The sequence below is a fragment of the Ambystoma mexicanum genome, chromosome 1p (assembly GCF_040938575.1).
Source record: "Ambystoma mexicanum isolate Mex_15411 chromosome 1p, UKY_AmexF1_1, whole genome shotgun sequence".
NCBI classification, from domain to species: domain Eukaryota; kingdom Metazoa; phylum Chordata; class Amphibia; order Caudata; family Ambystomatidae; genus Ambystoma; species Ambystoma mexicanum.
The window spans coordinates 629,706,207-629,732,020 of NC_090921.1; the positions used below are offsets into that span (position 1 = coordinate 629,706,207).

The 25,814-nt window shown below is 46.1% G+C and overlaps 1 protein-coding gene across 2 annotated transcripts in view; it reads left to right on the forward strand.

Annotated features, from left to right (window-relative positions):
• LOC138577442 (duodenase-1-like) overlaps positions 1-25,814 on the forward strand; it is a 110,612-nt gene that overhangs the window by 27,960 nt on the left and 56,838 nt on the right. For both annotated transcript variants that reach the window (XM_069649626.1, XM_069649627.1), the window contains exon 3: positions 15,194-15,454. In XM_069649626.1, coding sequence (XP_069505727.1) covers positions 15,194-15,454 — 261 coding nt within the window. The remainder of the gene's footprint in view (positions 1-15,193; positions 15,455-25,814) is intronic.

A 25,814-nucleotide genomic window follows, 5' to 3' on the forward strand; every position in this document is an offset into this window, starting at 1 on the left:
ATAGGATCTCAAAGGCCAACTCCCAAGCTAAAGAACTATTCGCAATCTTTAATGAATTAGTCACTCCTCCGGCTACCGCTGACCAGATAACTAAAGGCAAAGCCTGGTGTGCCAGCATTCAGTCCGCCATGCTCAACAAAATAAAACTCCTCCAGAACAAAGTGTAGTAATCTCAATCACGCTCAATTCTCCTTCAGAAACGTCACTGAACCTGAGGTGCTTAATCTCATCAAAAACCTCAAACCATCCCTCTGCAAAGCAGATATTTGCCCTCCCAAAATCCAAAATCATCATGGAATGCGCCGATGACCTAGCACCCCTGATTACTGCCTTCATTAACGCATCTTTCCAAACAGGAACTGTCCCAAACAATCTCAAGGAAGCCTCGGTGCGGCCACTTCTAAAAAAGGCCACACTTGACCCAGTGCAACCCAACAACTACAGACCGATAACGACCATCCTGTTCCTCCTAAAAATCCTGGACAAAGCAGCTCACATCCAGATCCAATCATACATAGAAGCTAACTCCATACTAGGCAAAAGACAATCTGCCTTCCGTATCGGGCATGGAACAGAATCCGCCTTATTAGACCTAAAAAATCAAATCTCACAGATCATGGACAAAGGCAAACCTGCCTCGCTCCTCCTCCTCGATCTATCAGCTGCTTTTGACCTGGTAGATCACCAAACACTCACCACCCACCTCACCCATGCAGCCCATTTCTCTAATCAAGCAGCATCCTGGATCACTTCCTTCCTTGAAGGAAGAGCCATGAAGGTCTACTCCGACAAAGCTAACGCAGATCCTACCACTATAAACTGCGGTGTCCCCCAAGGATCTTGTACTGCCCCCACCCTCTATAACCTCTTCACAAAACCCCTCTTCGACCTACTTGACTCCATGGGTGTTGCATATACAAACTATGCAGACGACACTCAAGTACTTTTACCCCTATCTGGACTCTATCACCAAGACGCCACATCCCTTCACAACATCTATCCCACTATCCAAGCTTGGATGGCAATCAATGGCCTCTGTCTTAACGGGGAGAAGACTGAAATTCTCATCCTGGGCCAGACAAACACATTATCGAAACTAAGCCCCCAATACAACAACTTCAACATAGACAACTCAACCATCTCCGTATCATCCTCTGTCAAGACTCTAGGTGTTCACATTGATGCAAATCTATCGATGAACAAACAAGTCAGCGCCATAGCCCCTGCATCAGCGTTCAGCACCAAACTCATCAATGCCATTAAACCCTACTTATCCACCCCCAACCGCTTGCCCATATCTAGTGCAACTATAGGAGCCAAACTCGATTATTGCAAAGCCCTTCTAGCTGGCACCTCCGCCAAAAACATTCACAGACTGCAAACCACACAAAACAATGCCCTCAGAGCCGCCATGAGCATCCCTAGAAGAGACGATATATCCCACGCCAGACGTGAAGCACAGTGGCTCCAGGTCAAAGACTGTATTACTCTGAAAATCCTCACCATCACTCACAGTTGCATCAACAAAACCGCTCCAGCGTACCTATCTGAAGCAATATCAAGGACCACATCCACTCGCCCCACCAGAGCTTACTACACCAACCAGCTACACATACCACGCATAATGAGAGCCACAGCGGGAGGTCTAGGCTTCTCCTATATTGCACCGAAACTCTGGAACTCACTCCCTGCCACTCTTAGAGCTGAAACTTCCATCTATGTCTTCCGCAACAACCTCAAGGCCACTCTCCTCAACTAGCAAGTGGAGGACTGCCTCCTCTACTTCTGCCATGTATATTGTAATATAACACAAATGTAATATAACTATATTGTAACCTGTATATATACTGCTAATGACTATGTAACTATATTGCAACCTGTATATATATTGCTAATGATCATGTAACTAAGTAACTAAGCTTTGTACTGTAACAAGTGCCACAATGTCCTCGGGCTGTTGTGCGCTATATAAATACGAATAAAACAAAAAACAAACAAATGTTTTCTAAAGTTACTGAATTTTCTAAGGCATCTTTACTTCCAAAATATTTACTTTGGATGTGGTCTATTTGTTGAAGGAATTCTTTGGCTGTTCAACGTAGGAACATGTTATTAAAATGTTGCAGTTGTAAAGCAGGCCTTTTTGCATAGTGCAATCTCTGCAGAAGATTCTGTATAGTGGAATGGTGTGTACCTAACATTTTGATGTGGTGGAAGGTCCTTTTGCAAGCAGTTCCCAAAATGCAGGCTAATGAATGTCCTTTCTGTCCAGTGTAGTTGCGCACTGGACAGGAGTCCATGGTTTGTAAAGTTTTTATTATAATTTTGTCTTTTACTTTCTCATAGTGATTGAGGAATTGTCATAAAGATTTGAAGGATTGTCGGTGGACGTTACACATTGAGCTGCATGACCATTTGTAGACTGGACGGATTGGTTGGGTGCAAGGAACAGTTGGTTGAAAGTTTGTTGGGGAGGTTTATTCGATAAAGGTTTCTTGTGCCATAATGGTGTTTTCTACCATTTGATAGTCTCAATCACTATGTATGGTGATTGTTTTTTTCTTTGTTCTTGTTTATAAGCCTCTTCATTGAAATATAGTTCTGTGCTGCTTCTGTGAATCCATTCACTTTCACAGAAGTTTTACAAGGTGTCTATGTTGACATTGCACCTATTTAGAAGTACTTTAGTGATTAATTTTGTTAGTGGTTTCCTTCTGTTTAAAATTAATATAAACAATTTTCTTTTCAGCAGAATTGCGCTGTCAATAAGAGCTTCAAGGATTAGTCTTCTGCAGTAATATTTAAGGATAGAGCATTACTTTTAAGCTGTTCTCATAAAATTCTGTAGTACTCTACAGTGGAACATTTTTTGTAAAATAGATTTTTGGGAATTCTTTACTGTGGTTACGTTAATATTGTTAGATATAGTGAGAGGATCATTAGCAATTTTCTTCTTGTTTATACATTTTTTTAATTTTTATTTTTTGGAAGAGAGTTGCTGGTTTAGTTTTGTTGACTGAGTCTATTCACAGTTTTGTTTGAATATTTGCTGTAAATTCTGCTGGAGGTGGATGAGTATATAGAAAATGAATTACGGGTACGATCCCTTGATTAGAAGGCGCTATGTATTAATAAGAGGTCATCTAGTGTGGGAGGCAGTGATTACCAAATGACCCACAAGGCCACCCGTATAACCTCAAAAAGGTAAGTCAAGAAACATCAGCACATTAGGGCTTATGGTGTAAGCACTCTACCTATGCAATAGTTCTGCAGATACAAAGTTGTTTCAAGTATAGAATCAATATTCCATTGTGTAAAGAGTCCTTTAATAATATGATTAGTACAGCCGACGCATGTTTCAACCACCACTTGGTCATCCTCAAGGCTAATATTGGGCAAACATTTAAACAGAAAGTTGGATTGAACATTCGAATCATTTGCCAAAGTATGATTAACATAAGTTTAAACATAAATAGTACTAAACAAAGTTACATACCCATTGGATTCACAAGTCCCGCTGGCAGTACATTGGCAAAAGCAGCACTAGTTCAACAATAAAATGGACATTACATTTGTGGGACTCATGAAAGCTAAGGCAGCCTGGAGAGGCAAGAATTTACAACTTAAACTCAGGAAAATGGAAAGCAAATGTATCTGTTTTTTTCGTTGCATCGAAAGAGGTCTTAACACCGACCATGAAATGAGCAATTTTCTAAGTTAACTTTTGTGAGACTGGAGTGATAATCGCTGCTCCTCTGTCCAGGTTTCTTATGGTTGTTGAATATTCACTATGCTATTATAGTCTATATGGTTGGCTAAGGTGATTTTGAGGTTTGGTCTGATTTCCCCAACCAAGCACATTCTGCATCTGTTTAGCATTCAATTTGGGACCCTGACAACAACATATACTCACCATAATTGCTCTTCGTGAATTGAATGAAGTTCATATGACTTTAGTGTAGGTCTTAAATTTAGATTCTGGTATTATTCCATATAAAATGCTATTCCAGCACTGGCCGATATCCAAAGGATTGGCAGACGAGCTGTTGCTATTTAGCTTTCGTTTCGAGATATTGTGAATCAGTGCAGTATGGGAAGTAGCAATTAGATTTGATTCAGCTCTTCACTCGCGCTTTTTTTGCCTTTTTTGCAGGAGCGGCAAGGTAGGGAAGGGAGGAGTGGGAAGGGGCACCAACCAGAGGGAAGATGGGGCAGGTGGAGAGAGATAGATGTTGGGTGGACCTTAATCAGGTAGGGGGAAGTGTTTCTCATGTTCCTTGACCGCGGCCTCAAAAGCACTCTGAAACTGCTCCCCCCTACAGAGCGGTGTGTCGCAGTACATACAAAGTACTGTGACCCTCGAAAGGTAAGGGTTGACAGTGTTATGTATGAGTTGCGAGGCTTCCTCTAGGATCCTCTACCCCACAGGAGTACCCCTTGTGGTGACAGGAGCAGACGCTGAAGATGAGGTAGAGGGTGTCAGCCTACTCTTCCCTTCGAAAGGTACCACCTTTCGCACTGCTCCCTTATGGTTTGACTTGAGGTGGCGCCGCATGGAAGTTGTCCCATAGGAGTACAGACCTGGTTTTACATGACTGAGTGCAACCTTGCACTCAGTGCATTACATCTTGTCTGCTTGAGCCTTTGGTACACCCCCTACGGTGGTAAACAGCTGCCACACCCAGTACTCAGGACGGGAGCTGGACAGAGGCACTTCGTATACCTCATCTTCATCTTCCTCTTGATCCTCCTCTTTATCTCCATGCCTGTTCCCCTCTCCAGGCTCTCCAGATGATATGATATGGCATTTATAACGCGCCTATACTCAAGTGTTTCAAGGCACAAGATGGTGGTGGTGGTGGTGGGGAGCTAAAGTGGCCATAACAGATGCCATTCTGGTCTCCAATACATTTTCTGCAAAGATCTGCACAGAAAAACAACACATGCTCTCTCATGAACGGCCAGATTGAGAATGAGGAACAGTAATGGGTGGGTGCCTTCAGGGGGGCTGTCTGGGGAACACACAACTGTCCGCGGACCATCGAGCCACAAATAGGGCTTAACAAGTTATAACAAGTTTCCAGATCAACTAAGAAAAGGTCTAGGAGCTATGCAAAGGTAAAGTTTCAGCTTGAAACACCCTAGATTGGCCAAAAATGCAGTTTTAAACTGTCCGGGGTTACAGACACTTATCACAAACACCTCTGTCATGCCACACGGGTGTGGTCACATGATGATGTCACTGGACATCCAGGGACATGATGGCTGTCCTGCAAACACCTATTGGGCGGAAGACGATGTACGCATACGTGCCAGTGTCCGCAGGGCAGGGGCGAAGTCCCTGAACTAATTAAAAGTGTGCCATGTGAGAGTGGTCATGTCCAGACAGGCGCGATGTCCGGGTGCACAGTGAGATGAGGTGCGCATGCACGCCACAGGACAGGGGCAGAGTCCCTGAACCAATTAGAAGTGTGCCACAGTGCGGACAGGTACGGAGATGTGCGATGTCTGGGACCACTGGGAGACAAGGGGCGCAGGTGCGCCAGTGTCCGTAGGACAGGGACAGAGTCCCCGAACTAATTAAAAGTGCACCACACGAGAGTGGACATGTACAGACAGGTGCAGTGTCCGGGACCACTGGGAGACAAGGTGCACATATGCGCCAGTGTCCGTAGGACAGGGATAGAGTCCCCAAACTAATTAAAAGTATGCCACACGAGAGAGAACATGTACGGAAAGGCGCGGTGTCCGGGATTGCTTGGAGACAAGCTGCGCATGCGTGCCAGTGTTCGCAGGACAGGCGCAGGGTCCCCGGACTAATTGAAAGTTGGTCATGAGAAGACGTACATGTCCGGACATCGCTGGTGTCCAGGGGCACCTCCATTTCGGTTATGGCCATCCCGGACAGTAGCGTAGTCTGCGGATTCATAATTGGGTTTTTAAAAAAAAAACTGTCAGCAAGACTATACACACACATATTTATTGAAAAAAACATACGTTCAATTAACAAAGAGATGGGGAATCAGAATGGGAAACTTAAACAGGAGAATTGGGATTTGCTATACGATGTTCATAAGGGGAGTAAGGGAGTGCGGTATCATTATAGCGTTTTTTGGTTGGGACAAGGTGAACAGGTACAGGTACAAGTAGGGCAGTGAAAGCGAACATTTTCCTTGACTTCATTTTTCACAAATGTGAGCAACTGCATTACATTATTATTCAGTTCATCCATTTTTGATGATAACTTTATTAGATCATTATGTACGTCTGGGGTTGGGGCTCTCTGTGTAAATCTTCAGGTTCTCTCAAATGGAATTGGGCCCTGGGTTCCTCATCACATCACCCCTATGTACTATTAAAAAGAAAAGCATATTATAGTGACATTTGAACAAATTACATTACTTTTTTGTTTTAAAACTGCTAACTGTTGTTTTTCACTTTGGAGGAGTTTGTTTCAGGTTTTCTCTGTAGCTCCCATGGGAATTCTGGGAGTTGCAGTGTTGAAATAAAAAAGAGATAACTGTGGCAAGCGACTGCATTGAGAGGAATTGAGAAAATGTTGCTACAGCGTACAACATTTTTGGGGACCAGTGACCACCCCGTTTCCTTTGACAGGTTTATGACTTTCACTCTGTCACAACATCCATAATGTTTCTGGATGTAAATCCTCCACTTTACCCTCAAAATACAGCTTCTGATAAATCTGCAAAACCTGCATGGAAAATGGGACTTAACACTGCCTTACTATCACTAGTAATCCTGTGGTAAATACACAGGACGGAGTGGTGGTAATGGAAAAAGACCACCACATTTGTGTGAGATCCAGAGTTTCTATTTGTTTCTCTAGGTGGACTGGGTATCTATTTTACATGCTCAAAAATTATAGACTATGAGGAATTGCTGGTGAGATTGCTATCAGAAGCAGCTGTGAGTTACGATGCGGCTTGACAGCACAGGACGCGGTTGAAGGTCCTTTCCTCAAGTGTAATACCATGTAACACTGCCGCCACATCAGAATCGAAGTTCATGTGTTTTCCTGTGTTTTTTCCATTTCGCTAATGTCCATGCTCCCTACCTTCCGTGGTGTACAGACCTCAGAGGGCACAGGGTTGCTGCGTGAGGCGAGATTGGGCGAGGCTTAACACACCCCTTCCTGAGCTCCTCATTGTGGCCTCCGTGTGCAGAGAGTTTATGGAGTTTATGACTCGTGTGTCCAAGCCTCAAGCGCGTCAGCATATTACAGGGAGCTCACCTGTAGAGCATGGAAATGCTGCGGCAAGTGCAGTTGGCAGCATTTGGCGGCGCTTGGTGAAGACCTTCTACTTCAGTTTGGTGAGTCAGAATATAATATAACCTGCTCTCCCCCTCAACCTTGTATTCCCTCAAGCATTTGGCTTCCACCATTTCACTTCTCCCCCCTTGCTGTGCCTACATTGAGCACGTAGCTTGTTTACAATATATGCCCTTAGAAGTAAAGCAACAAGTCTATGCCTTCAATTCAAACAAGTACGCTCTTGGAAGCTGAAGGCAGGATTACATCTTCCCTCCTAAACGATCCTCCATCCCCCCTTAGAAAGAACTACGGAGGAAAATCACAAACTTGTATAGTAATGAATCCTATGGTCCAGGCCAATTAAATTCTGAAGCTACAGTGCACCCAGATGAGTTTGAGGGTCAAAATACTCAACAATCTGCTGTCCCACTGGCTCAGCACAATGCTCTTGGAACTAACCATGCAGATGAAAGGAATAATTAAATTAAACTGCTTCCAGCAGACCAAAGACTATCTTTCTCAAGATATGCTTAGCGATTCGTTGATGTTCCTAAACTCTCATAAATATTTGACATCGATGGGTCACAAAACTCCAATGTTTGAGCCTTCAGTTTTTTTATATAACCTACGCCGATTCCTGGCTATTCCTGCTGGTAAAGCCCTATGAGAATATTAATATTAATTAAAAAACAGTCGCATTTCTGGCCTCATTTGTGCACAAACCGATAACTCTCGCAAATATAGCAGTGTAGTCCTTGTACCATCTGCTTGTCTTTATTGCATTATCTTAATCCCAGCCAATGGAACCTCTGTTGGAAACCCAATAAAATCCTCAAACTTTTATCCTGCGTCTTTGAATATACAAACTATCTGTCGTTGCCACCAACAAGTTGTTGGTAATGGATGTACTACCAAACTCGTAATGAAGCCTAATGTAACCACTTGTGTAACACTATTACTTAGTACATAGTAATATGGAATGATTTATTATATTAAAATCTATGAAAACTCATTGACACTTTCGAAATGCCCAGTCTTTGCCCTTCAAATCCTCGGGCCCTATGGACGTCACAGGAAAATGTCTCAGCTCATGTAAGTACCTTAGAAAGTCACTTAGAAGGAGTCTAAAGTTTCCAATGCTTCTCCCACAGGAAAGAGTAGGGTCAAATCCCACCATTCTGCCATGGTTATCGGGAAAAGTACGTTAAGCTCTACTTTTACTGCAAACTATGCCGACGATACACACATTCTCCTTCCCCCTCTCTGACAATTACACCATGACACTCCCACGCTGAGTCCCAAGCCTGGATGGTGACCCATGGCCACTGTGTGGATGATGAGAAGACCGAACTTCTCATAGTCTGATCTGCATCCGTGCTAAAAAAACTTAACCCGGATCATTCAGCTACAACATCGATTGCACCCTGATCTCTGTCTCCCCAGCCGTCAAAGCCCTAAGGGTCTACCTTGATGCAACATTTTCCTTAACCCATCCAGCAAAGGCGATCTCCTCAGCGTCTTACTCATCCAAACTGTTAAATGCCGCCAGACCCTTCCTCTCGACAGACAGCTGCCTAACGATCGCACAAGCAGTGGTAGGCACTTGGTTGCACTGTTGCAATGTTCTTTTCACCGGTACCTCAGCTCACAACATACAAAAACTCCATACCATCCAAAATAATGCCCTGCGTGCTGCCCTGAACATTCCCAGATCTGAACACATCTTGGCCGCCAGCAAAACTGCACACTGGCTACCCATCCGATAAGAATCACATTCAAGACACTCACAATCACACATAGGTGTATATCCAAATCTGCCCCGACGTACTCGGCCCAAAATATTGCGCAGACTCACTCGTCCAGGCCTACTAGAACTCCATACACCCATAGACTTGCTCAACCCAAGTTTAAACGCACCAAAGCGGGAGGGACAAGCTTTCCAGTCATTGCTGAAAAACAATGGAACTTTCTCCCACACACGCTAAGGGTAGCGGAATCCTTCTGGGCCTTCCGCAGAGCCCTCAAAACGTGGCTGTTTACCTAAATCCTTGCTTACCATGTCATTTGTCCCATCAGGATCTGTTGCTTTGTACACTCTGTATGTAACTCTCTTTGTACTTGATTACTCCTGCACACTGCCTCCCGGCCACATGTAACTGGTTTCCTCTAACAGCCCATAGATGCCTCTGGGTTTGTGTGCGCTATACAAATCTAATCAAATCAAATCAAATCAAATCAAATCAAATCAAATCAATAAATAAATAAATAAATAAGGCTGGATACCTTAAAGAGAGTATGGCTACAATAAAATGAGCAAGAGGCCTGCTACTAGCTATATCTGTCAGAGTGCTTTTGAAACCGGCTTTGCCATGTCACTAGACACAGGAAATGGGCAATACCTACTTCTGTGCCGCTGACGCTGGCAGGACTGTAACATTCTTGCCAACTTTGACATACTTGTTACTGGGGATTTGAAACTTGCATAGTACGCCATTGGGCATTGTAAAGGTGTCAGTACTTTTAATAGGAATGTGACGCGGCCAGTACTGTAAAAAAAACATGTGAAGCTGGCAGTACTCTTACTGGGCATTTGAAGATTACAGCACTATTCCTGCCCATGGCAAAATTGACAATACCTGTTAATGAGCATTTGGACACTAGTTGTTCCTGCGACTGTACATGTGGAAACAGCCCATACCTGTAGCTGGATATGCTGGAGCTTGCAAAACGTGTGACTGAACATGTGAAAACTGCCAGCACCTGTCACTAGTCATTGGTATCATGGAAAAGCTCTCATTGCCATGTGAGATTTGGAGGCCTATGGAATCATTGCACTTATCATTTAGTACTTATGCACTTTCCCTGTGCCCAACCCTTGCACTTAATCGATGTGGAATGTGCCCAGGCTGCGGATGGTCTTACCCTTCCTGTGCCCCCATTGTATTCCCTCTTGTTCCCTCCACATTACCCACCTCCCCTTGCGGTGTCTCAAAAAATGTTTCAAAGTGGGCACCTTATACATTATCATTAAATAAGTACATTTAGAGGGAAATAACCTGGTGATATCTGTAACCTGTAACTAGTCATTTGGAAATGGCCATACTTGTGGTTCAAGGGAATAAGGCAACTGCTAGTAATACCTGCTGTCACTGGCCATGCAGAGGATGGCACTATGTGCTTAATGGGCAATGTGCAAACAACATGTGATATGATGTGATATGATATTTTATTTATATCGCGCCCATACACAAGTGTTTCAGGGCGCAAAGAGGCAAGGGAGAACAAAACAACGATCTTACTAGGCCCAGTGACATTGCGAACGCGCAAGTGCAGGGGAGAGGGAAGGAGGAAAGTGCAGGGGAACGGGGAGTGGAAAGTGCTGAACATCTGATCTAAGCAACAACAGGTAGTGCGGCCAGCTGGTGGCACAAGTGCAATAATAAGGCACAGACAAACGGTGTCTAATAAGTGCAGAAAGGGGACTCTAGGGTTGCAGATACAAACCCAAGTGCATGGGTCTTCAACCCATAATATTCTTAATTGGAGGTTGGTCAGCTAATGTCTTTAAGATATACGACTCAACCATTTCTAAAAACAAAATTCAGGTTGTTAAGCTTTGGTCACTGCTCCTTGATTTAAATACCGTAACATGCAATATTTAGCACACATTTGGCAATACGATCATTGTGGGGGAGCGTTTTCCCTCCTTGTGAGATTGCGTCCATGTAAAGCAGTGTTGATGTTCGGGATACATCATCCCATATTAAAAGCACCAATTATTTGTTGGGAACCCCTTTGCTAATTGTTTTTCTGGAAAAGGGCATTATGGTTGTAGTAGTTCAAAAAGGACAAATTCTGGGGACTTGATTCAGTGGGGCAGTGGCCCCACACATCAGTCATGTCTGATCATTAGTCAAGTTGCTAAGGAGGCGGCACTGTGATCACCTCAATTCAAAACGATATTTAATTACAAACTAGTATCACAGCACACGGTGAAAAACGCTAAAAGTTTCTTAGTGCGATGTTAGTGGGTGTGATAAGGAACATATGTTTGTTATTTTTCTTCATAGTATGACATGTTTTTCAAATTCAAAACAATCTAAAAAAAAGGGGAACTTTATTTAACGCCCATATCTAACCCAGCCATTAAACGTCTCATCGATAGATACGTCGCCCTGTATCTGGTGCACAGATTCAACCTATACGTGTTTTATGGGCGAGCCAAACGTCGATTCATTGGCTCTTGGCCTGTCTGGGTAGCTGTAGTGTTCCTTCGTCAGGACAAAAATCCGTTCTGCCCAATACATGGACATATTCTTGGTAGGATTATGCAGTTTATGAGAGAAAGATGGGCGTGCAAAGCTCACGCTGACCTTTAGGAGAAATGTCCCTTTCATCCCTCTGTTATGTGGGCAGAGGTATGACTCTTGGACTGCAATTTATTGGCCTACAACATTTTAAAAGGGGACTGTTTGGCCGTGACAATTTGATTGCTGCGAGCAAACAGATATAAAGATAGGGTGTAGAGGAAGTGGAGGGGTGAGAAGGGGTACTGGGTAAACTGTGCAAGGAAAGGGGTATGAGGGAACAAAAATGGACCAGTACATGTGAGGCGAAGCTCGATGGTCCACTTGGTTGGTGATAATCAATGTATTGTCTCTTGTCCTGCTGGCCGTCTGCACACGGTTCTAGAATAGTGGCTTAATACAGGGTGAATGAGTAGCTTTGTCGAATGTTGGGTGCACGGTATGAATATGGCAAACAACACCGTGAAGGAGGGGCGGGACAGACATGGCCGGTAACAGCCTGCCAGCCGGAGCTTAGGCAGGCCCAGCCATGTCTGTCCCCCTGACAAGGGGGTGATAGTCATTTGCACCCTGGATTTTATCCAGGGTGTGAATGGTGTATTCGTTTTTCCAGGAGATTGGCTGCACGTATTGAGCCACACCAATCACTCGAAAAAAGAAAAGAAGAAAAGAAAATAAAGATGGCCACTGCAATAGGAAAAGAGACAAAGTCCCGTTTCCATTTCTATGGTGACTGCAGGCGGGAAGAGCACTGGGACCGGAGCACAAAGCTCCGGTCCAGCAGGTAAGTGAGGAGGAAGGAAGGTGGTGGGGAAAGGGTATGTTTTGTTTTGGAGGTGGAGAGAGGGTGTGGAGGCAACAGAGAGAAAGAAAATGATTGCGCCATCCGGGATAGGTCCTCGTGGTGGCTGGAAAGAGCGGGTGATATATAATGTATCCTCACCGGCTCTTCCAGCCACCTGATTGGCTGGGCACCCTTCCCCTGGTGTGAATGAGAGTTCTGAGTGTGTCAGTTTAAGCCTGAGATGTAGTGAGAGTGATTGCTGGTGGTTGTCTCTAAGTGTCAACACAACCTTAAGAGTGACTGCATCCTGTGAATATTGTATATGAAGTAACCAAGAATCTGAGACTCCTGTCTGGTGAATCTTGGAGAGCATATTAAGGTATAACACCATACTCTTGGACTTTATCAACACAAAATATGTGCAACGCTGACCTACACACTGTGGAAAGGTGCCCATTTGTCCAGTTCTGTCAGCGCTGTCCTTGTAGTGCTAATCCCTGTGCCCCTAGCACCAACATTTCACCTGTGATTCATCCTCTGCCTCTTTGTGTGTGTGTTTCAAGCCCTTGCTGCCACACAAGTGAGGCTGGCTCCCTCAAAGGGAAAGCATGACTGCAATGAAATGAGCAAGAGACCTGTGACTGGGTTGCTGGTAACTAGGTATATCTGTCAATGTGCTTGTGAAACAGGCCTTCCTTGGTTAGAGGACAATGAGCAATTGACACTGGCAGGACAGTTACATTGTTGCCAACTTCACATGCTTTGTGAACTGATTATGTGGAAACTGACCATGCTTGTTACTGGGGATTTGAAACTTGCCTATTATGCCATGTGCATTTGTAACTGTGAGTACTTTCCATTCAAAAAAGATGGCGCCACCTGGGGTAGGCCCTCGGGTGGCTGGAAAGTGCGGGCTATATACAATGGTATGTGTGGTTGTATATATGTGGTTGGTATGTGGCAGTGGAGGGCCAGGTAGAGGGCAAAAGTTAGACTCCTTTACTGAAGGTCAAGTGCGGACTAAATCGAGCTCAGGAAATAAACTCTTACCTGCCAGCATGTGAACTTTATAGTTTACTGTACCATTGTAGGTTTTAAATGATGATTATATAGAATGTACTCTTGTGTTTATCACTACAAATGCTGTCATCCGACCTAGCAAAGTGAGAGAGGCCAAACCAATCAAAGGTAGAGTCATGGGGTAGGGGGTTTCTCCCCCTGGCAAAAGCTTTGGAATAATTGGGTAAAAAGCCAGACAGTTTGTATCCGTTTTTAAAGGGTCACATATGAAAACAATCCAATAGGAGCATTTTCATGTTACCTTTCCCCGCAATATATGCCTGTATACAAACATTTTCGTGCTGGCTGTGCACATACATTTCTATGCTAGCTGCACCTATACATGCCAGTATTCCCACATAAGGACACGCTCATGTTTGCTTTGTGCATTATGCCAGTAATGATACTGTAAGAAACATGTCCAAGCTGGCTCTGCCAAGACATACCAATGCTTACACGTAGAAACACACTCATGTTGACGTTGCTATTAAAAATGCCATGTCACAATAATGCATTGCTGCAGCCAGTCTGGTTACGTTTTCTGACTCTGGCATGGCATGTTTTACTGGGCAACAATGTTACAGCAAACACTGTGTTTGTTTTAACATTGGTGCCCAGTAAAAAAATGTCATGCCACAGAAAGAAATGGCTAGACTGGCTATGCCAAAATGTCAGTCTAGCCACGTAGTAACACGTATTATGCATGAGAAGTTTTGTAACGTGGCTACTCTGGACTGCATTGCTGCAGCCAGTCTGGTTACGTTTTCTGACTCTGGCCAAATATTTTTTACTGGGCATCAACGTTAAAGCAAGCATCAGGTTGACTTTGGCATGGCATTTTTTCCTAAGCATCAATGTTAAAGCAAACACGTTTGCTTTAACATTGATGCCCAGTATGAAAAGGTAGCGGGCCTCTCATTCACCCCGAAATCAAAGGCCAACTCACCAGCACAGTGACTGTCACTCACCATGCTCACCAAAGCAAAGGCCGCCTCACAGCCCTCTGATTTGAGGGCACACCATCCCTCTGCACCCCTAAATTAGAGGCCCCTGATTTATGAGTGCGTGGGGGCATTTTTCATATGCATTCATGCATTCTACCATACACATTCATTCTCCAAGTGCGTGCCAACTCAACAAACTTTCATTCACGCATCCATGCACACAATGTTTTTATTACCACCAGCCACGGTTCCGAATCTGCTCCAGCAAGTCCCGGGATGCTATCCTTCTCCCACGCAATATAAAGAACCAAGAAGCGAGGTGCACTTCCTGGTTCCTGCACATGCATGCGGGAGCCAGAGAATCCTCTGGAGGACGTCCGACAGCTCTGAATGTGTGGGGAGACACAGGAGCTCCCCCACCCACCTTTAGGGATGCAGTACCGCATGTACCCCATCCTCCATCCCCATGGGGCATGCACGCTGGGATAAGAACTGTTAAATGAAAACCGTGTTTCCCTTTGACTGTTCGAGCAAGCGCAGGAAGAGTTCCCTCAGGTGCAACAAGCAGGTGAGGGAGCTCGTAGTGCTGGCTCGTCCAAAATGGGTGGATCAATGCTCCATTGCCTAACATAGACCAGCCACCACTGCTGACAGTACTAAAATCGATATTGGGACTACAACCAATTTTTTCCTGGGCTGATGTTTTGCAACAGATCATTTCTCTGTGGGAGGGTGGGGTTGGGTGCAAAAAGAAATTCTTGAACCCTAACTCTGGTGCAGGAAGGGGTGAGGATGGCCAGAATTTAGTGTTCTTTCTTACCCACAGCTGCATCGCTCGGCTACACTGGACAAGAGCGTAAACCTCCTCCCTCTTCCGGGTAACGACTGGGACATTCCCGAGGGTACTGTGTGTAATGTGGCTGGCTGGGGAAAAACCACACTGAACGGACAACAGTCTTCTGATCTAAGGGAAGTGAATGTGACCATCCTGAGCAATGAGCACTGTGCAAGCGCCCTGGAACTGAATCACATCGCCAAGACCAGGCTGTGCGCTGGACTCAAGGGGAAAGCAAAAGATGCCTACGAGGTAAGAGAACCTTTCCTCTATGGTGCAACATAGGGTTGTCCTTTTTCAGTTTTCAGGACTGCTGGAACACACGGATCGCTTTATAGGGGGACAGCCTGTGTCAGCTACCTTACAAACTAGACCATGGCCCTCATTAGGACCCTGGCGTTAAGGGGTTAATGGCGCCGTAAAAGGCTGTGGCGCCATTAACCCCTTAACGCCTTACTACGAGGTCCCTTTGCGGCTCCCGACCTGAACGGCTGGTCTGGACCAGCCGTTAAAGTAGGGACCCGCAAAGGGACCCTGATGGCAATTATGGTACCGCAATTTGCGGTACCATAATTGCCGCCTTCCCCATTCCCATTGAGCCCTATGGGGCAAAAATGGGAATGGGGAAGGGCCATGGAGAAAGGGGGAATTACCACCCCGCCAACCCTTGGAATGGGGTGGTAATTCCCCCTTTCTCCATGGCGGACTCCGGCATAGACAATGGTGCTAATAGCACCATGGATTAGCGCCAGAGTCCTAATGAGGGCCCATGTGTGAGCTTTTTATTGCTAAAGACATTTTTTCACATCCAGGTAGCTAGCCAGTTAGGGCATCTAAAGGTATTTGTACTATATGTTTATATAATTTTATAACTGATGCATCGGATCCAGGGACGTAGGAATGAGTCAGATCTCTTTATAGTGTCTTCAATCCTGTCTTCTAGCAGTCACCGCATAACTAACAGACAACTTTATATTATGTCTGAACAGGTTACTCTAAACCAATTTCCTCTGAAGATGACAATATGCTAGTTGTTTTCCATGCCTACTGAGGATTTGTCATGATAGGTGCTTCCATAGTGCTGCTGTCCACATTAAGACATCTTTAAGATGCTGCAAGCAAACAAAAGCGATAGCCAGAGGCCTTGCACTGGAAGGAGGGAACATGGAAAGAGGATTGGAGGGTGTGGAGAAGATGCAAGAAGGGACATGATATTAGTATGTCATGTTGGTTGCTTGCAGAGAACAGATCACGTTACTCACCACAGTAACTACTGTCCAAAGTCCCCTTTCCTCCCTACATCTGGTGATGTCATTCTCAGAACGGTTTCAAGACTAGGGCAAGATGCGAAGCTGCATTTTATTTTGGTAACATACCCAGCTATTGCCTGACATGCAGGTGTAGACAACTCTGTGTGCACCTCCCCTGTGCATGCTCCTGGCCAGACCTGCCAGTGCTTTGGATAGCACTATGATTGTGGGATCTAATTATAGCTCATTGATTATCCATTCACTGTGGAGCTTCTGTTACCTTAGAGGACCAGGGAACATTGCTGTTTTGGGCCTAGTAACTATAATTGGGGTACCTGTACCCCCATTGTAGCCCAACTCAGAAGGTACACAGCTTTGTCTCGGCCAGCCACTACCACTTCCCTTTCCACTCATCCACCTACCCTCCCTCGCTCTTAGGCTGCACCCTTTCTTCATTTTCTTCACTTGTCTATTTCTTCTAACCTACATCATGCTCATGCATCTTCATTTTGCTCCATTCCTCCTTCTACACATTCTTCGCCTTCCCCTCACTGATAGCCTTCAGCCTCAACTTGTTGTAACTTCTGTGTCAGTGGCCAGCCTTCCACATCATCCTCCTCCTCCCCCATGCACACTCACCTCTCAAATAAGATGCTCCTGTGCTCCTAGGATCTCCACTCTCATCCACCCCCCTCACCAATTGCACAAAACCTGCTCCTTTCCCCCACCTCCTATTACTTGTTCACGTGGCCCCTGGAATGCACAATCAATCAATGACTTCTTATAACCCTCAACTTTCACTTCCTGCTGTCACAGAAAACAGGATGTCCACTCATGAATCTGCTACACTAGCAGCTCTCCACACTGACCCTGCTACCTTCTCACACTCCCTATGATGTATTGGGAAGGGCAGAGGTATGGGTTTACTTATCAATAGCGTGCCCTAGTTGAACTGACTAGTATTCTCTAATAGCCTCTCTGTGCATAGTTTAATTTAGAAGTGTGCCCAATAGCATGTCCTGGTGAATTTAGAATTGTTCCTAATATCCTCTCTGTGCAAGATTTGAAGTTAGAAGTGTGAATTTAGAATTTTGCCTAATAGCCTCTCTGTACAAAGTTGAATTTATAAGTGTGTCTAATAGCGTGCCCTGGCTGAATTTAGAAGGGCGCCCAATAGTCCACCCTGGTTGAATTTAGAACAGTGCCTAATTTCCGCTCTGGGTAAAGTTGAATTTAAAAGTGTACCTAATAGCCTCTCTGTGCAAAACTTGATGTAAATATCCCTTCTGTGCAAAGTTTAATTTAGAAGTATGCCTAATATCATCTCTGTGTAATATAGAATTTAGAAGTGTACCTAATAATCTATTATCCCCGCTGTGCAAAATTGAAACTAGAAGTGTGCCTAAATATCCTCTGTGTTCAAAGTTGAATTTAGAAGTTTCCCTAATATCCTCTCTGTGCAAAGCTAAATTTAGAAGTAGACCTAATAGCGCTCCTTGCCCAAATTTAGAAGTGTACCTAATAACGTGCCCTAGTTGAATTCAGAAGTGTCCCTAATACCCTCTCTGTGCAAACTGAACTTGGTAGTGCACCTAATATCCTCTCTGTGTACATAATATCCCTCTCTGTGCAAAAGGCGGCCCATTAGCGTTGAGTTATTAGTTAAATATAGAAGCATCCCTAATATCCTATCTGTACAAAACTCAAATTTAGAAGTGGGCCTAATAGCGCCCCTTGCTTGAATCTAGAAGTGTGCCTAATAGCGTGCCCGATTGAATTTAGAACTACAATTAGAAAGTCCTCCTAAATTGCACATAAAAGTCCACCTAAAAAGCATACCTGTGGCGTTGCTACAGTCAATTTCTCCCTAATAGCTTACCTGTATTCCAGCGTGCTAGATGAAAGTCTACCCAACAGCGTAACTGTGCTGTAGTTGCAACTAAATAGGCCACCTTACAGCATATCCTAAGGTGTACCTACACTTCAAAACGGTCTGCAGCCTAGTTACAATTAGTAGACTAAAACCTAGAATAAGTGAATAATATCACCCTGCTTAGTGGAACCCAGAAACCAAGACTAATCACACCCAGTGATATAGCCAAACTCATAAAGTCCAACATAAAGTGTAAATTGCACCTGAAACTACACCTAATAGCACGTACTAACCATGAGTGCACCCAATCCACCAGGGTCGCCGGAAACGACTACCGTGGACCGCCTCCACTCTCCCATCAGCCTTGCCACCCGTCCCCCCTTCCCAAATCATCCCACCCTCCTTCACATCTCCTACCCATCCCCTTTCCAAACACCAAGCCAGAGGGGCATGATGGCGAGCCAACCACCCTAAGACCATTGCTCCCCCAAACCCCACCACCAACCAGTCTACGTTGATCATGCCTGCTCCCCACACTATCATACTGGACACACCCTGCCCTGCAATCATGCACTCCCCGCTTTTCCCACTAACCCCCACCATCATCCCCCACCAACCTCACCCCTTCCCCTCCCTAAAAACCGCACGCCTAGCCCTAGCAAGAACAGAAGCCTCCTCCCTCTCCCCCTCTGCCCCCCCCACCCTCTTGCACACACCAATCGCAACAAAGGCGGATGAGTATGTTGAGGGGATGAGTATGATTGAGCGGATGAGTGTGTTGAGCGGATGAGTGTGTAGAGCGGACGGGGTGTAGAGCGGATGAGTGTGTAGAGCGGACGAGTGTGTAGAGCGGATGAGTGCGTAAGTGCGGAGGAGTATATAGAATGCAGGAGTGCATAGAGCAGATGAATGTGCAGAGGGGATGAGTGTAGAGTGGATGAGTGTGTAGAGCAGACGGGTGTATAGAGCAGATGAGTGCGTAAATGTCAGAGGAATGTGTAGAACGCAGGAGTGCATAGAGCAGATGAATGTGCAGAACGGATGAGTGTATAGAGCAGAGGAAAGTATAGAGTTGATGAGTGTATAGAGCAGATGAGTGTATAGAGCGGATGAATGTATAGAGCGGATGCATATGAGCGAACTACTTTGTAGAGCAGATGAGTGCATATAGCAGATGAGAGCCTGGAAAGAATGAGTGCATAGAGCGGATGAGTGCGGGGAGCGGAAGAGTGCGGGGAGCGGATGGGTGCGCAGTAAGGCGCAGTAACAATAAGGCCCTCCACAATGCTCATCCATCCACCTCTGCCATCAACTCTTCCTCTTATGAATATGCCACTATTCAACTCCTCTCTCCTACTCCTCTGACTGTTTTGGCTCTCTATTGAACCCCTACTCCTCTCATCTCCTTCTTTCCTGACCTGATCCACCTAGCGACATTCACATTGTCTTGCTGGAAGACTTTAAAGTTCCCAACCACTCTGCAGCACCCTGCCTTGAACTTAAATCCCTTCTATCTGACCCTCTACTCCCTTCACAACCAGCCCATCAACACTGGTGGAAACTCTCTTGGCCTTGTTTTTCTCTATAATTCACTTTCCTCCTCTGAGCTTTTCATTGACCCCTGTCTGTCTGATCACTCCATTGCTAACTTTAAAATCTCGATCCTTCTGCACATCATCTCCCCTCTTCAAGGACAACAGGAAGTTCAGGCAGGACTCTTTTGCCCTTTATCTTGATGATGTGAGGACCTGTCTCTTTTCCCTATTCATGCCTCTCCCATTGACTGTGCTTTCTTTGACTTTGTCTATTCACTTATGAATCCATTTGACGAACACTAATCTGCTCACACATTCACACCTTCCTGTCCCCGTCCTCAGCCTTCGATCACTTCTAAAATACAGACCCTCAAAGCAAACATGCGCCGTGACCTATGGCACAGGCACAAATTACAGACACCTTCCCTACTCCTAGACTACAAATATTCTCTTGCTGTGGTAACCTCTGCACTGAACTCTGCCAAATCCTCTCCTTCACAAACCTAATCACCTCCCTTCACAATCACCTATTCTCCATTCCTTGCTCACACCTCCGAAGCCAATAACCATCACCTCTACCCTTTCTGCTAATGACTTTCACTCACTGTCATTCCTCTAAACTCTCTAAAAGAAAATGTGACACCCTCACAGTCTCTCTCTTTCTCCCCTCCCAAACTTCCTTCTGTCCACCATCTCTCCCCCTACCTCTTCTGCACTTGGATAATTCTCCCCATCTGAATTAGCACCCATCCTTCACAGTGCCAACCAGGGTTGGACTGGCCTATAAGGAACTCTGGAGATGTCCTGGTAGGCCTCTGCACCCTGGGCCTCTTTTGTGTGGTCGACTATTTTATTTCTCATAGGGAAAGGGTTGGGCTTGTCGAAAATGTGTACAATGGGGGCACTTTAAAAATTATTTCCAGGGCCTCTTTTTGTTCCCATCGACCCTTTTGCTCCCCAAATGGTCAAAGACTTAGTTTCAATCATTTGCCCCCATCTCTCTGAGGTCTTCAACCTCGCTCTCTCCACTGGACTCTCCCCGGCCCCCTTCAAATCTGCAACTGTAATACCTCTGTTGATGAAACCTTCTGCTGATACAAACATCCCAGCAAAGTATTGCCCAGATTCTGTCCTTCCCCGTTATTCAAACGTCCTTAAGCAGGTTGCCTTCAACCAGATCACTAAGTCCCTTGATCCGCTTCAATCTGGCTTCCATCATAAACACTCCACTGAGGCCACACTCATGCATGCCTCAAATCTTCTCCCTAATGCTCACCACTTCAAGGTCTCTACCTGTCAGCATTCCCAAGGATTGGCCATTGGACCACTACTCGTCACCCTCTCGACTTCTGTCCGAGGAAAACTTATCTTGTTCTTTGGCTTTCACTTTCACCTTTTTGCTGATGACACTCAAACCTTTTTATCCTTTCTCTCCTTCACTGCAGCCATCTCGCAACCGATTACCAACTGCCTCTCTGAAATTCATCACTGCCTGACTTTCTTGCTCCATCACCCAAGGCTCACAATATTGGGGTCCTATTTGAAAGGGAACTTCAGCTGCAAGAATTAATCACAACCACTGCCTCTGCTGCTCCTATTAACCTCCTCAACATTCAGAAAAATCATACATTTACTAGTAACTGTTCTACAAAACTCTAGTCTCCAGACTAGATTCTGAATGATTTTGTCTGTTTTTTCGTATTTCAGTCTGGGCCTAGGGGGCAACAGCCCTGCCAGCATGGGGCCCAATTGCCCCGTTGCCGCCCTTCTCAGTCCTCCCTTGACTCTGATGCCACTAACATGCAAGTAGGCTTCACGACCCAGGTCAGTGGTGGACGAAGCTGTGTCCACACCATCATGTTGTCCTGAATGGAGTGATGCAGGACTTTGTCTGGGTCAGTCTTGCTTTGTACAGATGTGAACATGTAGCTTGGAGAATGGCAACTTGTAAGTAAGGAGGAGAGGAGAATGAAGCAGCAGCACTGCGGCCAGCACTGTAGGGGTCAGTAGTTCTGGAGATGGTGGCAGACAAGGGGCCTGTTTCAGAAAGTCTATAAAGTAGAGCCTCATAGTCTCCTATGTCACAAACATTGTGACAGTAAGCATCTCTACCATGGTGGTGGTGGATAGGTCATTGAGACTACTAAAAATGCAAACCCTCATATGTTCTTAGCATGCCCTGAGAGTGCAAGTCCTAATATGTTTGCAGGCAAGAAGCTCTTCGTCAGAGCCTCCAGGAGAAGCACTTGCCTTAACCTGAGGCACAGGAGTTTAGGAGTTTGTCAGGTCCGAACCTGGGTAAGAACCAACTTCAAGGCAGATGCTACTTGTGCCAGAAGCATAGGAGTTGTGAGCAACTGGGAGGATTCTGTACTTTGCTTCAAGGTCAAGCTGTAATACTAAAAGCGCAGCAGTGGAATACATTTCTAGAGTAAGAGCCGAGTCCAAGGAGGAGTAGAATAAGACGCCCAAGAGATATCATGGCCTTCCTTCTTGAAGGAAGAGCGCCCCCAGACAGAAGGAAGGCAGAGGTGATTGGGCTCAGGCAATGAAGGCAGAGGCAAAGCTGATTAATTTCGGTCAACAGTCACCCGATCAGCATCCCTTGAAGCAGGTTATTAAAGTGGTCACCAGGGTCTTCCAGTACATTCGATGGACTATTTAAAAAGAGAAAAAAAGAGAATACATTACCTATGCATGTAAACACGGCTGGACGCAAGCAGATGAAAAAAGAGTGGAGTACGCGTAGGCGGGGAGGCGGGACATGAGAGGTGATGCAGGTGATAAAAGCAGCAGTAGTGCTGTGTCAGGTTGGTGGTAAAGTCTGGACTAATGCTGAAACAGGTAAATCTTGGATGTGTATTGCTTTTTCTGCGCCTCTCAGGCTGCCATTCACTTGAGGGCACAGCTTAATGGCACATTACCCATTAGCGTCTTCACTAAGATCAGTTTATTTCAGGTTTGGCTGAATGTTATGCCTTCATCAAAGCCATACAACAGCATAAGGCGCACTACATGCCCAACTCACCAGCGCGCCTGTAAGAAAACAATGACGCCTTGATTCCATTGTCTGTTCGTTGATGTGCAATCCTTTCATGCAGGTGGCTAGGTGAAGAGAGTTGCTTAGTGCCACAAAATAAGAACAAGCGGGCACCCACGTTTAGAATAGAACCAAGATGAGTTGAGGCCAATGTCACCAGCTTAGTCACTAGAGCAGACGCTTGCTGGTCCGTACATACTACATATTTGGATATGATTACAACCCAACCGAAGTTGGTACTCACTAATCGACCTCGGAAGGATGAAAGGCCTTGCAGGGGTTGAATCCTGCGACCTGCAGATCACAGAGATTACAACAGTGAGCGCTCAACCCGCTGAGTAATCATAAGGACCTGAACAATAAGGAATTGTGCAGGTCTGTTGCAGTCTGTATAGTCAATAGACAATAAAAGTAGTGCAGGCGTTTCAGTCTGTAGAGTTCAGCGGTGTTGAATTGCCCAAGACTTTAAGCTGATCACTGCCACGTTATGTCAGGGCATGCTATGCCAGGGCATTAACTCAAAGCCGGTAAATTGTAGTAAATTTGCCGGGGTTTCTCTTCAGACTGCCTGCTCACTCCTCACAGCTATTCCAACTGCAATGCTACTCTGCCCTAAATAGAGCAAGGATACAACACAACGCACCCAAAAACATTTGCCTCTCTGCAGCTCCGCGAGTATCGAGGTAGCCGACCTCCCGGGAGACACTGGAGTGTACCCCATATCAGCCACACCATCAGAAACAAGCAGGACCCTCCTGCATCAACATGGCCAACACCCGCAACGACAAGGTCCTAGCCGATGGACCCCACAGCCAGAAAGCACTCGATTGGCTGCAACCAGGACCAATAAGGGGCTCCCACCTTAAATGCCAGGCAAAGCCGTGTAGCGAATGCACAAAGCAAAAGCACATTTGCCTCTCTGCAGCTCTGCTGCGAGTATCGAGGGAGGCGACCCCTTAAGGGACACTGGAGTGTACCCCCTATCAGCCACACCATCAGAAACACGCAGGACACTCCTGCATCAACATGGCTTCCACCCAGAATGACAATGTCCCAGCCAATGGACCCCACTGCCAGAAAGCACTTGATAGGCCGTAACCAGGACCAATAAGGGACTCCCACCTTAACCACCAGACAAAGCCATGCAGCGAAGGCACGAAGCAAAGGCACATTTGCCTCTCTGCAGCTCCGCTCAGAGTATCGAGGGTGCCGACCCCCCGACGGACACTGGAGTGTACCCCATATCAGCCACACCATCAAAAACAAGCAGCACGCTCCTGCATCAACCACGATGACAAGGTCCCAGCCGATGGACCGCACAGCCAGAAAGAACTCAATTGACTGCAACCCGAACCAATAAGGAACTCCCACCTTAACCGGCTGGCGAAGCCATTCAGCGATGGCACGAAGCAAAGCCACATTTGCCTCTCTGCAGCTCTCCGCTGCTCAGCGATGCTGATGCCAGCATGCTAGCCCAACGCACCCTTGCCTCTGCCGACAGCCACTGACGGTAAGCCACCTGCAAGTTTGCACGGTCATGGCTTAGCCCCTGCTAGTGTGTCAAGCATGTGCCCGTCACCACAGTATATGATCCCATCAGCCCGCTCCACACTCACACCCACTCCTCACCCGCAGACTCCAGCATCTCTGTTCATGCACCAATCCACAATTCCACCGCTCTCAGCCCAGAGATGCTGCAACCAGAAACCGCCTGCTAGGCATCTGCCTCCAACCCCACCCCAACACCACTAGGCACCCCCAAACTGCCCCCACAACCACATCCACATGCAGGCCCTATGCCCTTAGCCTGATCCAAACCTCCCAATCAGAGCCAACGCACCCCCTCACAGCTCTGCCTTGAGATGCCGCTGCAGCCTCCACTCCCTATCTACCCTTGAGCGCTGCGCTCACCTCGAAGATGCAGCACCAATCCAAGAATCTACCAACCCATCTCAGCAAAAAATCACTAACTCTAGGCCAAACACCCAATCCCAGCCCGGTTGGCACTAACCGCCCATGCCCAACCTCCACCCTCCTCACTGCCCCCGGCACCCTTACCCCACCATGCTGACCCAATGTGGTATCTCTCCCAGAGCTAAGGGGAAATAACAGCTTGTCACACCGCATCCCCCCTTTCTCCTTCATAAGCATACTACTCCCCTTGCATAACTCCACCTCCAGCAAGGGGTTCCCGGTGCCTACCACAGACTCTGCTCTGCACCAATCTACATCAGGACAGGAACTCTCAGCACAACCCTGCACATTGCCCAGTACTTTGATCCCAAACCAAGGGCCCCTGCACTCAAAGAAACCGCACCAGAGGTGAACATTGCTGCCAACCCCAATGCCCCATGGAGGAATGAAAATGTCATACCATCAGAGTATAACGTTGCCAAAGCACACACTTCTACTGCTACCCCAACTTCTGCAAACTCTGTTGTTACTTATGTCGCCCTTGCTACCATACTAAATGTTACCCATGCTACCATGCCAAATGCTGCCCATGCTACCATCCCAAAAGATGCGAGAGGTGCCTTTTCCAATGTTGCCCATGCTGCCATGCCAAATGTTTCCCATGATACCATCCCAAATGCTGCAAGTGGTGCTATTTCCAATGTTGCCCATGATACATGCCAAATGTTGCCCATGCTACATCCCAAATGCTGCTAGAGGTGCTATTCCCAATGTTGCCCATGCTACCATGCCAAATGTTGCCCATGTTAACACTCCAACTGCCTCCAATGGTGCCACTGCATTAGTTGCCACATCTATGACTGCTCCATATGCCTCCCTCTCACATACCACGCTCAGCTGCTCCTTCATTAACGCACCCTCCCTCCCAGACCACACCTTAAACATACAAGACTTCCTCACGGCCCATAACCTCGACCTCCTAGCAATCTCGTAAACCTGG